The 13,207-nt window shown below is 41.8% G+C and overlaps 1 protein-coding gene across 1 annotated transcript in view; it reads left to right on the top strand.

The window, feature by feature from the left end:
• The window catches only part of PCDH15 (protocadherin related 15), a gene marked incomplete at its 5' end in the record, with an annotated part of 282,792 nt that overhangs the window by 248,820 nt on the left and 20,765 nt on the right, over window positions 1-13,207 (top strand). The window contains 2 exons of the mRNA XM_082054177.1: window positions 5,100-5,276; window positions 10,134-10,352. Coding sequence (XP_081910303.1) covers window positions 5,100-5,276; window positions 10,134-10,352 — 396 coding nt within the window. The remainder of the gene's footprint in view (window positions 1-5,099; window positions 5,277-10,133; window positions 10,353-13,207) is intronic.

Raw genomic sequence — 13,207 nt, 5'->3', positions numbered from 1 at the left:
AACACAAGAAATGGTGTTTTCTAAACTCTATTGCAGAAGCCAGTGGGTGACATTTAATGGGGACAGCTGACACATGAGCGCCTTACATGGCACTTATGTCTATTGTTATATTTTATCTCTTTGTTCTTGATTTCTTTTTCTTTAGAACGTCAGTACATTCAGTAATTGGGAGGATGAGTGAATGCCTCTGAAAATGTAGCATGTTTATCTCAGTGTGGCTGTGTTTAATGGAATCAGCAGTTCTGAGGCATCACTGGGATGCCGGTGTTATTGGTACATTTAGTGACCTCAGACACAGCCGCCCATTGGTGGGGCCACCGGACTGGTGCCCTTTTGGACACGCGGTGCCTCTGGAAGCACTCTGGGCTGCATTAAAACATCCAACCTCAGTGCACCAGTCTGTCGTCTTCTCCTCAGCCCATGGACTGGTAGAAGATGAGCATCTCTCTCCTGCTGGATGCAGTTGTGGTATATAAATCACTCAAGCTCGCTAGCTTTTCCCGCACAGGTACCATTCTGTTGCTTGCTTTGTGATTTTTGCCACGTAATTACAGAATTAAGCCTAATGGCAGGTGACTGGACTTTTTGCATATGGGGGTGGCGGCAGTGAACTCTTCACCACTAGCACTTCCTTTCCTCCCATTGTTCATTGTTCCTTTTGCCTTAGTGTGCTCTGACACTGTTCTGCGGGTTCATTTTGCTCCTGGCCCTTCGGGCCACCTCCCCTCTGCCTTTGTCCCTTTCACTTCTTCGCACTGTATTGTTTTGTTCTCAAAAAAAAAAGGGCAAAATTAGCAAATAAATAAATAATGAGATGAGGGGAACATTTGCCACCAACTGGCTGCATCGTATTTCATATCCTGCCTTAATTTGGCTTTGCTGTAGTTCTCACTTTGTACAGTGTTTGACTGAGCCTGGTCCCCTTCTTAGCTGATCTCAGCCTCCCTCCGTGGTAATCAGGATGATTAATAACATCAGGCTACCATGATTAAGTTGGGTAATAGAGGCCAAAGCTTATACAGCTCCAGGTTCTCCACTTGCTCCCTGGCTCAGCAACCTCCTTCTCCCCCTCCTCTCAGTAATTCCCAGTGTTGTTCCGTTAATGTGTTTCCTTTGAAGCACTATAATGTAGTGTGTGGCTACTCAGATAAAGCTGTAAACTTTGGCTTTATTCTGAAATTGCTTACTGATGCAGTAAAAACCCTTTTGTGCTGAGATCCAAAGATACGTCCTCTGGGTCAAAGTCAAGATGTCAGTGTGTATTATTACTCTTTGGGTGAGCGTAGCATAACATTTCTTCTGTGACTGGGAGAAATGATATTGAAATAAAAAGTTGGAGTGCATGTAGGTTTTTTGGAGGACAGGATTATAAATGATGAGCACACAAAAAGGAAAAGAAACTTTAGCAATATGTAAGAAAGCAAATTTCCTTTAAGGTGTGTGATCTAAAATGCTTTTATAGGATTAAGGCAAGTAAGTATAAAATCATCATTGTCTCTTGGTTGTTTTCTAAATACTGTAGATGTTATTATATGCAGAGTACATTGGCTTAGTGGTGCATCTTCCTGCTAGATAGACGCCTTGTGTATGGTGTAGAAGTAGAAATCATCTTTGTCAAAAGGCTGTTTTACAAAGCCAGGAATCTAGTCTTCAACACTTGTAGCTCTAAAAGCCCTGAAAGAATGGATTCTCTTTTGTCTTTCTTAAAATAGTCTTCCATGCTCCAAAAACACAGCAGGCTATCAAATTACTAGAGAAAGGAAACTTTTTTTCCTTATTGAATTTTCTGCTAAGAAAATCGTGCAGTTAATTAAACTCAGGTACTGCTGAGGGTCTAAACTATTCTGCAAATGGAATAGTCTGTTTTGGTTGTGTGCTGATTCAGAGGATGTGCACGCAACCTCGCAATTCAGCTCGAGGGTATAAAACCCGTGGAACGTGGCAGTACTCTTGGTTCATGTCATGCGTCTTCTCTGCCAGGAACAACAGAGGGTCGTTAAACCTCACTGCTGACTTACCGAGTCTCACACCATGACTGTCAGTCTAGTTGAGCTGCCCTTACGCTGGGCTGATTCCCCAGCTCCTATTTTGAGGTGAATTAACTTCCACGGTAGCGTCGAAAGAAGCTTCGAAGCGGTCCTGTGCATCTTTCCCAGTAGCAGAATCTCTCCCATGCTGGGGCAAACCAACATACCTGTAGGTTTTTTGCCCTTCCATTTCTTTTGCATCTAAAGATGGGAAAAAAAAATCTCTGAGTTTTGAGGATATTTAGGGCCACATTATGACCTCAGTGACAGTGAAAAGCCGCATGTCATTCATTTCATTTCACTGGCGTCACCAACGGGAATTCAGAAAGCGATGGTCACGAAGACACTGGGAGGCGTTTCTGTTGGTTCCGTTCTGTCTGTAGAGCTGGATGGAGATGGAGCAGCTGGAAAGTCTCATCGCCTGTCACGGTCCTGGTTCTGCCGCTCACAACACCGCTGTTGGCAAGACGGTCGTTACCCTCGATGTATTAACAAGTGACAGACTAATTTTAAGCTCCCTTTTGCTGATAGACAGCAGCACTGCAGATGCTGTTGTTACAGTAGACATTTTAAAAACTCGTTCTTGTGAGTAGTACCTACAATCAGGTGGCCACTTTCAGTAGAGTTTTAAAACACTAAAGTCTTTTCAGCATCACAAGTTCAGCTGAATGACTTTTAAAATAACTCTGTGGGGAAGTGCCCTATTTTTCAGTGCATTCTTTAATCACTACTTTTCAGCCTTCAGTGCATTTTTATTATATATTTCAGCCTAAACATGCAATTTGTGTGTTTCAGATGAAATATTACTGTCGTTCCACAATACTCGGGTATTTCTTGCAATGTCAGTTAAAACCAATAGCTGCAATGTACCTGTTTCTCATAGTCAGAAAGTAGCATGCTCTGCGTTCTTCAATTTTAATCATGTTTTAGACAAAGCTACTCTCAAAGACAATGAATCCCAGCAGAAGCCGTGCCAGGAGTTTCTGAGAAAAGGTAATGTTGTTATCAGTTCTGCTAAAAGTGTCCCAGCATTATAACCTTCCAACCATACAGGGTGTTTCTGTCTCTTGGGTGAAATAGTTCTGTGCAAGGAGTCAAAAGCATCCCCCCTGCAGCACCAGAAGATGGTTAGAGTTTCTTTGTGTCACCTTCACATAGTGTTTGGAGGTTCTTTTATAATAATCTGCATATCCCACGTTTGTTGTGTCGTGTTTTACCTGGGAGAATTACTGTCTCTGTGGTTCCGTGCATGCCAGAAGCAGAGATGAGTGGAGTTTAGTGATCTGCAAACAGCAGCAGTGCTTGTTTAGAGGACGCCAGTCAACAGCAATGTGTCAGACAACCTGTATTTTTATTTTCCCTACAATAATGGCTCTGCTCTAATATTCACTGCTGGGCTGTGACCTGAGTCTGACAGATGTGGATTTTTCAAAATCTTACAGAAAAGCTCCTATTTTTCAGGCATGCTAAACTGTCACACAAAGAGTGGAGAAACTGGATGGCGAAATGTGAATCACCCGTCTTGAAAAATTGTGAGATGGTGATACTGCTTTGACAGCATTACTTTCCTTTGGAAATCTTGTGGCAGGAAAAACACAACAGCAAAATATAACCTCAGCAACTGCAAAAGATTTTGTTTAAAACAAGTGACTTCTTAACATCATTGATGTCCCTTTTTCTGAGATGTTTTCCTTTGCACCCTAGTGCATCCTTGAGACATCAAGCAGCGTGTTCCCTCTTGTTCCCTTGCTTTTCCCTCCTACCTCAGCTATTGCTTTTTGATTTGATATTCTGATCACATAAATTAGCATGGAAACTGTAGAAAAATATGAGATATTGAATTTAGAACAGAATTGCATACTAAGATGTCTGTGGATATTCATTAAAAAAAAAAATCAGTAATAAAGAAAATTGGTCAAATGACAATAATAAAATCACCAGTAACTGTCATCTTGTGCAATAAATGTTAATGCCTCAGAGTTGCATTTATCTCATGTATTGACACACTGCGATTCGTACACATTTCCGCACAGTGTGCTCTGGTAGCACGGGATGAATCCTTCTCTTTGCAAAAACAGCACCTTTGGTTTGGTTTATTGTTGTTATGCTCTGGTTATCTCAGGCATAGCTGCCGCTGAATTCTATCAACCTCTCTTTCTTCTGCTTGGAGAACTTCTGCAGTGTATTTTCTTTTTTTCCTGTAGTAAATGCATCAGCTCGGTATTCCAACTTTCTTATGACTGTAAAACTTGCCTTTCGGAGTAGCAGGTGTTCTGTTACCTGATATGTTGTGCTGTATTGGAGGACCGGATGAAATATCCCACCAAAACCAGTTGCAGTACTTGTTTCCGTGGGTGAAAATTTATCGTATGCACCTTGCGTAAGGCTGGAATTGAAGAGCTGTGAAATCGTGCAGCTTAATAAAAGGATGACAGGAGGTTTTGTCTGAAATATGGATGGTGTTTCCCATGAGCCATTTAAAACTCAACTGATGTCATAAATATAAAGAGCTAGACTTAAGGACACTATTTCTGGTGACCTCTCCTAACACTGCTAAGCTCTTCCCAAGAGCTCAGCATTTCAGAGGTTGTATTGGAGCAGAGATTTTTTTTAAAAGTGCTCTGAAGGTCACCATCCTTCCCAACCGGTGAGTTTTGTCTGTTTGTATCTCGTTTGGGCTGTTGTCAGTCTTGATCACAGAATCACAGAATGTCAGGGGTTGGAAGGGACCTGGAAAGCTCATCCAGTGCAATCCCCCCTGGAGCAGGAACACCCAGATGAGGTTACACAGGAAGGTGTCCAGGCGGGTTGGAATGTCTGCAGAGAAGGAAACTCCACAACCTCCCTGGGCAGCCTGGGCCAGGCTCTGCCACCCTCACTGGGAAGAAGTTGCTTCTCAAATTTAAGTGGAACCTCTTGTGTTCCAGTTTGAACCCATTGCCCCTTGTCCTATCACTGGTTGTCACCGAGAAGAGCCTGGCTCCATCCTCCTGACACTCACCCTTTATATATTTGTAAACATTATCAGCACAAATAAGTCACTGCAGCTTTCTGGCTCCATCTCATCTTTAGAATTTTGGAACGCTATGTCCAAGACCAGATTCCCGGTGCAACGGTCGTGGTGGAATCCATCGGTGCGCGGAGGTTTGGGGATGGGTACTCCGAAGAGGATTACACCAAGTCTGACCTCATGGTCTACGCGATTGACCCACAAACAAATAGAGCTATAATGAGGAATGAACTTTTTAAGTAAGTATAATTATTTGTTGCTCTTTCCATATTTCCATGGACTGTTTTGAAGCCTGTTGGTCTGTGTCTGTTAGCAAGTGGTTCAGCACAACAGGAACAGAACAATCTGTGGAAGCGGTTGGTGTGTGTCCCTACTCCTGTTTCCCCCGTGCAGGTTGGGAGTTCACAGCTTTGCTGGGTTCGGTCCATTCCCCTGAGCTGAGTGGCTCCTGTACGTGTCATTTAGACATTGTCACCGTGAGAGGTCACAATACGTTGGGTCCATCCTGTGGAGGAGCTTCCAGTTTAAATTCCTTCAAAGGAATTGATTTCTGTGTACCCAGACACCGCTGTGAGCTCCAGCCAAGGGCTCTGGCGCTCCAGTCATCAACCTTGAGGCTTTCTGCAGTTTCCACTTGGAGCACATTATCTCTATTTTTTTTGTGGAAACCAAAGGACAAGAAGAAAGGGAAGGAGGAGGAGGAGAGGTGGGGTGTGAAGCTGGTCTGAAGCTTAGACCTGGGCCTGACCCAGGTGTAATGTCCACGCAGGGTATTGGTGCTCCCAGGGGGCTGAGCACAGATCAGCTGCTAGAGAATTGTCTCTTCTTGTAAAGCAGCTCCCATCTTTTGGGGTTTTGCATGTGTTTCACCTTTGTGTTTGCTTATTATCTCGGTGAAGACCAGACCAACCTGTTCCACGATGGTATAAAGCAGCCTGTCAGTCCGCAGCCTAAAAAGCTAATGACTGTAAGCCATCTCGGTGGACTGGGATTGAAAAAGGGCTTATTCTCCCCAGCTCTTAATTTGGTCCAGGTGAATTATAGCATGCTAAAGCTCTGCATATATTCAGAGTTTATAGGTTGGAAAAGATCGCTGTCATCAGTCTTTCCTAGTATAATAAAGACCATGGGAACTCCCCAAATTAATTCTGCTTTGAGCCTGTCGTTCAGTAAAAAACTGCTCAAGAAAATCCAGTGAACTACAACCTTTGTGTTATTATTGCAGGGTAATTATTTTTACTGTCAAAAATTAGGCCTTTTCTCTCTTTTTTTTTTTTTTTTTTAAATTTGTCTAGATTTAGTCATAGAGTTTTATTATAACTCCAGGTGCTAGACTGAAGTATCCAATTGGTGCTCTTCATTTCTGGTTCCCACCAAAGTTTAGGCCTACGATCACATCATGCTCTTAATTTTTTAATTCCTAGACCTCTGTGCTCTTTTTTTTTTAATGTTTTAATTCTTTTCATCACTTATAGTCTTCCTTGAACCCACTCCAGTCTTCCAGCATCATTTTTGGAAGTAGGAATATAAGCATCAGCTGTGGTTTAGCAGCAGTAGCTTTCAGCGTGGTGGCAATGCGGCCTCTTTCCTTCTCGTGGCCGGTTTTTGTTCTTTGGTGCTCTCCAGGTTCAGAAAATGTATATGGCCAGCTGAAAATTCTGACACCCTTTAACTCCTCCCTTTGGAAAGCTCTCTGCAAATCTGCTGTTATTGGTATATGAAAGTGAGTTGGTATCCATGTGTGGAGGCAGTTGGCTCTTTCAACTCCACGAAAATAATCCTCTTCTGGTGCAGGCTCTCTTCAGGGGCAGAAAATGTGTCCCCCTTCATTTTGGTGCCCTTCGAAAATATCAGTGTCTTTTTGGGGATGATTGTGTGTCTGGTGAAATACATAGAATAGAAAAAAGAGCGGTTAAAAATCAGTTTTTCAAATATGAAGGGAAGGTTATTTATTTGCCCAGTGTGCAAATGAGTGGGGTGTCAGCTTAGAAGCAACATCATTAAAATGCTCCATGTGCCTGCATATGCAGCTTTTATTTTTTCTCCCCTCTTTTCTCTCTTCAAAAGCTTTTAAATATTTAAATCAGCAAAATCCCAGGGAATGCTTTGCTGGCTTTAGGGTAGAGGTGAGTAAGTGTCAGCTTAGTAAAGGAAGGAGAAAAATGAGAGTTTTGTAGCTTGACTTCAGAAGTTAATTTTTTTGCTAACAAGTGGGTGAACCTTAAGAGAGTTGGTTCAGCTCAGGTGTTTACTCAAATCTAAAAAGAAATCCCTTCTGTGAGAATCTTTGCTGGAGCTTTGATCTTCAGAGAGATGGCTCAATGTCACAGGACACAGCAGTGACAGTTGTCCCCTCATTGGGAGGTGACTGCCAAGAGTCACAGCCACGCTGTGCCAGCCAGGAATATGTTCCGGATCCTCCCACAGCAGCCATCAGCAGGAGGAAAGGATCATTTAATAAACTGAATATGATGCGAGAAAGGTCAGAAAGTCAAAAAGAGATGGAACCTCCCATTTGAAAAACTTAAGTAGCAATAAGAAATACAAATTGTGCCGAGTGTTCAAAAATGTCAGGGTTTATGGAGAAGAGAGCTGTACCAACAGCCCAGGTTTAGATACTTGTGGCTTTTCTTAAATGAGCTTTTTGGAAACACCCTGTTGTGTTTCTGCTTGTGACGATGTAGCAGAGGCCCTGACTGCAACAGAGTTTTTGTTAAACCTGTCACCCTTTGGAAACAATTATCTGCGAAGGTTCATACCTTCCCTTGAGACTGTTATGACTGATTACCTGACATTTTTATTATTCAGGAATCTCTGGTTACCCCAAAAAATGGGTCTTGGATCTGTGCTTTGTTGTTTCCTCCCTCCACCACAAACTCCTAAAAGACGTTGAGGCCACTTAGATAATTTTACAGACTGAAACGATCAGCCTCGTTTTTGTCTTTTATATGAAAGAGGATTTGATTTATTGGAGCATAAAAAACAGTTGTATCCAGAAAATTCTCCTGCATATATTAAGTGGAAACTTTCCACCATTAAAAAGAAAATGCTTACCGTGTCTGAATCTTCTGCTCACTGTGTCATGTTTCATCATGGAGTAAATGTGCACAGTTGAGTTATGAACCCATTAAAATAGGGTTTGTCAAGAAAATGCTAACAGAATTTTAACTGGGAGATTGTTAAAATCCTCCAGAGATGTAATGCTGTCCTACCTGAGTGCTTTTGCCAATGCAAAGGACATGCAACATGCACCAGTGACATCTAGTGTGCAGCAGATAATTACAGCTCCCTTCGCACTCGCTTTACGCCGTGTGAACCATCATTGCAGGTCTTGGAGCTGTGAAAAGGGATTTTTGCTCAAATACCCAGAAAATGTTTTGCAGAAGAAATCAAGGAATTGTGAACATCAGCATAGCATACTAATACGACGGGAAATGATTCTTCAAAAGACCTTGGGTTGCTTTTTGTGAAAGTGTGTCTGTGAGTGAGCAGCCACCGCTCTTCTTTGAAGTCAGTCTCGTGAAACCGGCACCATCTCATCATCTGGGCTGAGTTCTTCCGCCTGTGCTGAGACCCGGCGGATCGTACACACACAAGTCAGACCACATTCTCAGAGTTCAAAAAAACAGGAGCAAACAATGCTAGGAGCGTCTATCAGTAAATTAATTAGAGAGGAAATCAGTGGTAAGAACTGAAGACCCTTGAAGAAATGCTCTTTTAGGAGCGTAATTTCTGTCTCACAATCAGACTAAGGAAATAAAAGGATTTATGTTTGGCTACCTGTCTTTAAAGTACCAAGGATCAGATCTGATCCTGAACCTCCTCCACTGCATCTGCCTTGTCAGGGGCTGTTTCTGTCCTTTGCTTGGTGACTGTTGTTCCAAGTTCCTCTGGCAGGTGATGTGTGTTATTCCAGGTTGCGAGCAGTGACAGCAGGACCTGGTCCTGCTTAGCCTGGGTTAAGCCTAGGACCCATCTCTGGCTTAACAGGGTGCCCTGTAGGCCTACTTGAAACCAGGGCTTTTCTGAAAGCTGTGTAGATAGACAGACTGTAGTTCCTGCTAGTTAGACTACAGTTACTACTAGTCAAGATTGTTCTGGTATCTGATGGTGTGTGGAGAATCCCTGAAGTCTGAACTACAGTTTATTATCAGCATTTAGTGCTTTTCCTCATAGAAGAGGTGGAAAACTCCGTAAGAAATGGCCTGCATCTTCTCAAAACAAAAAGAAAAAAGAGGTAGTTTACAGCAATTCCATCTGTCATCTTGTGTGACCTTCAATTTGACTTTAAGGAAAGGAGTACAGATGATGTAGCATTTTCTAAAATGTTATTGTTTTCCTTGTTACAATTCTCCCAGTCTCTCAGGAGTGTTGCTACAGATGCCACCCCAGAATTGCCATGATGGAGAGGATGCTGTCACATAGTCTAAAGGCAGTCAATAAACTCCCTCAGCACCGTGACAAACATTGAGAGGACACAGGAAAAGTCTTACTCAAATCATTTGCTCTGTAGTACCAGCACTGCAATCTAAGAAAAGAGAGACATGGAGACTAACTAGACCGAGCAGATGTGAGAATGAGGCTCACAATTGATGCAGCTGGGGTGGGTGGGCATTAATAAGAGCATAGTTTTCCAAATCCCTTTTCTTTTTAATATTGAAAGGGAAGTTAAAAGGGAACAAAGTGTAGGCTATCCCTCCAGCTGAAGAATTTCCCTGAGAAGCTGAAGAAAGTCCCCTAAAAATTACCGCTTTTAGGGTAGCATAAAGTTGAACTTTAGGCCAAGGTGGTCTTTAGGGATGTGTGCAGGAGGGTTAGTTGATCCTCTGCAACAGCCCACTGAAGGAAAAAGCACAAAGCAAGCCATTTGCCATGCTGCTCTCAATGGCACGGAGAACTTTTTGCTCTTAGAAATAGGATAAGCTTCAGTTCACCTTCCCTCTTAAGTCTTTAAACTGTGTTCTGGTATTAAGTTCATCGGAGTTATCACTGATACAGGGATTACGGGGAATTACATAGTTTTTAACCCAACTCCGCAGTAACTCAACCACGGTTAATGAACTCAGCTGTAATTGTTTCCTTTCGTGACGTTGCAGGTTCCTGGATGGCAAACTGCTGGATATCAACAAGGAGTTCCAGCCCTACCTGGGGCAGGGGGGGCGCATCCTGGAGATCCGCACCCCCGACGTGGTGGCCAACGTGAAGAAGCAGGCACAGGCCGTGGGCTACACGGAAGGCGCGTTACTTGCCCTGGCCGTCATCATCATCCTTTGCTGCATGCCGGCTATTTTGATTGTTATGGTCAGCTACAGGCAGTAAGTACTCCTCCTCCTTGTGTGGTAGCAACGTTGTAGTAGGGATGCTGCATTTCTTAGCAGAACTGCTTTGAAAGTTATGCTTGATTGCAAGGAAATTATTTTCGTCTCAGTGCAAAGAGTCAGTCAGTGGTTGATGTGGGCTCTGCTTGAGAAGAGAAAATGCACAGAAACTGCATCTTGCTGTAGCTAAAGTTGTGGTGCAGTAATTGTTTGAGAGTATGTGCCAAAACACAAGATGAAAAGCCAGATGTCTGAAATGCAAGTGGAGATCCAGAGCCATGCCAAAAAAAGAAAAAAAAATAAAAGAGAAGAAAGGTGCTGTTTCAATAAATAAATCAAAAATCCAAGTGTCTAGCTCAGGCAAAATAAGAGGACTTAACTTTTTTTATTTGAATCTTGAAATATTCAGTTATTTTTTTTCCTAGCTGTATGCTTCTTGGTTGCAAATGTTTCACAAATAATTGATTTTGTGCCATTTTAGCACTATCTAAAGCAGCATACACCAGAGAGAACCTTCTTGATATTTCCACTCCTCTCACAGACACAAGAGGTTTAAGTAATTGGGCTAATAGACTAATGAAAGGATCAACATCACTAACAAGTTCCTCTCAACTAAGCCTTTTCAGGTACACTCATATTTACAATCAATGCATTTGCACTTAAAGGCTGTATATATATTCTTAAATTCCTTATGAAATATTTCTTACCTCACATGCAACAAATTAGCAATTGTCTATAAAACCCGCTAGTAGTGAAACACTGCTGAACCACTTCAACCTCCAATTAGTTTGTTGTTGTTATCTGAACTGCCTGATTCTTTAAGAAATTTAGTCGTACTGCTTTTCCTTGACATCTGTTAGATTATCAAAAGATTATCAATCTCTTTTAAGATCTTTCAGGAGTCTGCCTAAATTCATTTAATCACAAAATCACATTTTGGTTGTCTAGAATTATGACTTGGAGTTGGATTTATAGCAAACCAGTGTGAATAAACTATACTTACATGAAAAATGTATCACTGAAGAGTGCCAAAGAAAATAAAGGGCATTTTAGTGTTAATATCAAAACCAAAAGCTATCCTGAGCCTTATGGTTTGTTTTTGCGTTACAGCACCTTTTTTCTCATTTTCAAAAGGAGTTTTGGTGTTTTTCCTGATAACATTCTGTCAGAGCAGGTGCTGCAGCCTCTGAGATTATCCCAGGATAAATATAACTGGCATACAGCACATATCATAGAAATGTCAAGATTTTCTCAGTTTTAAAACTTTTTGTGTGCTTTCCAGAGCAGTGAGCAGCTTACTGATTCTTGCAAAATAATAGTTACTGAAAACTCTTTTAATTTATAAAATATCACTTTCGAAGTGCAGCTCAGTGCCTACATTTCTGACTTGTAAACAAGCCAGAAACTATGATTATTCTCTTCTATTAAACAGTGTCTTTGAAATACACTATCCCGTACAACCCCATAAGGTAACTATAAATAATGTATTACGCACTAATCACAGAAGACTGGTATCTTCTAAATAGCAACCAAAATAATACTCGCTCCCTGTTGAAGATATTTTCTGTAGCATTCTTGAAACGTGTTAAAATGAGACAACAGTTCTAAAAACGCATCCCAAGTAGCCCACCTGTTAAAGCCATCTCACCAGGTCTCTTCGTGTTTTCACGTCTCACTTTTCTGGGTGAGTGGCAGGGAGTTGTTTTTGGGAATCCCAAAGCAGTTTTCCCTGCTGTAATCCATGTTTATGCTGACTACAAAATTGTTTCAAGAATATCACAAATAACAGTTAAACACTGTTCAGCTCTGGAAATTAGGATTCTTTAAACATGTCATTAATTCTGTAATTTTATGTGTGGAATAATTAAGTAGCATCTAGTTTATTACTCCTATTAGGCTCACTGTTTAGAACAATTGTTGCAAACGGAATTCATTTAACCTTCATTTTTATTTCTTTATCTTTTTTGCATAACAAAACAGATTCAAAGAGTAAGTACTTATTTTCAGCTTTGTTTCTAACAGCTTGTATAGGAATACTGACAGCCTACCAGCCTTTTATTTTTAAGAAGGGGCACTTGGCATTCAGTAGGAGTTACTCCCTGTGCTCCAGCTCGTTCCTGAACAGCACGTATGGCGAGGTTAAAAGTTACTTACATGGCTACGCTATGTATTTTATTACTGCATGTTAGCACACACTAAAGGCACCCCAGTTCAGGACATTGCCTGTTTCCTGCAGAGATAAAAAGTCAGTATTTCCATGTGTGTGGTTTTCCTCAAGCAAGTGGCTGTCAGGCTGGAGTGACAGACTGATCAGGTATCGCTCATCCTCAAAACCAAAGCAATGGGGATCAGTCGTGTTACAGGGACCACAGGCTTGGCTTTCTAGACAGGAAACAGAAATTTGTCTCAGAGTGAATTTTCCCCTTAGGAAAACTGTTCATTGAGACAGAAATTTACCAGCCAACTCTAATGAGAAAGGAGTTGTAAGTGATAAGTTAAACTTTGCCAGAGACTTCTTTTGTGTTTAGATTTTGTGTTCTGAGTTTCTTGGCACTTGAATAAAGCCCGTGAGCTCACTGTCTCCGCTCTGAGCTCTGGGCAGCCAAAGCTCCTCAGGAGAGCAGGGCCAAATCAGCACGTACCTTATTTCCTGGGAAACACCTGCTGCATCAGGAGGTTTCTGTCCAGGGGGAGCCCTGGGATTCCACAGGGAGACAACAAATAACTGAGCTGAAAAAGCCAGAAAAAGATTTATCAGATTATTACTTTTCTTTGAAGAAGACAAAATGCAGGGATGTTTTGAAAACTGCAGGGTAAAAATATAGAAAACTGTACAACTTGGCTATTAGGGT

The sequence above is a fragment of the Streptopelia decaocto genome (assembly GCF_964273445.1).
Source record: "Streptopelia decaocto genome assembly, chromosome: 5".
NCBI classification, from domain to species: domain Eukaryota; kingdom Metazoa; phylum Chordata; class Aves; order Columbiformes; family Columbidae; genus Streptopelia; species Streptopelia decaocto.
Note: the sequence above shows the minus strand (reverse complement) of the source record. Positions and strands in the feature narration are given on the sequence as shown.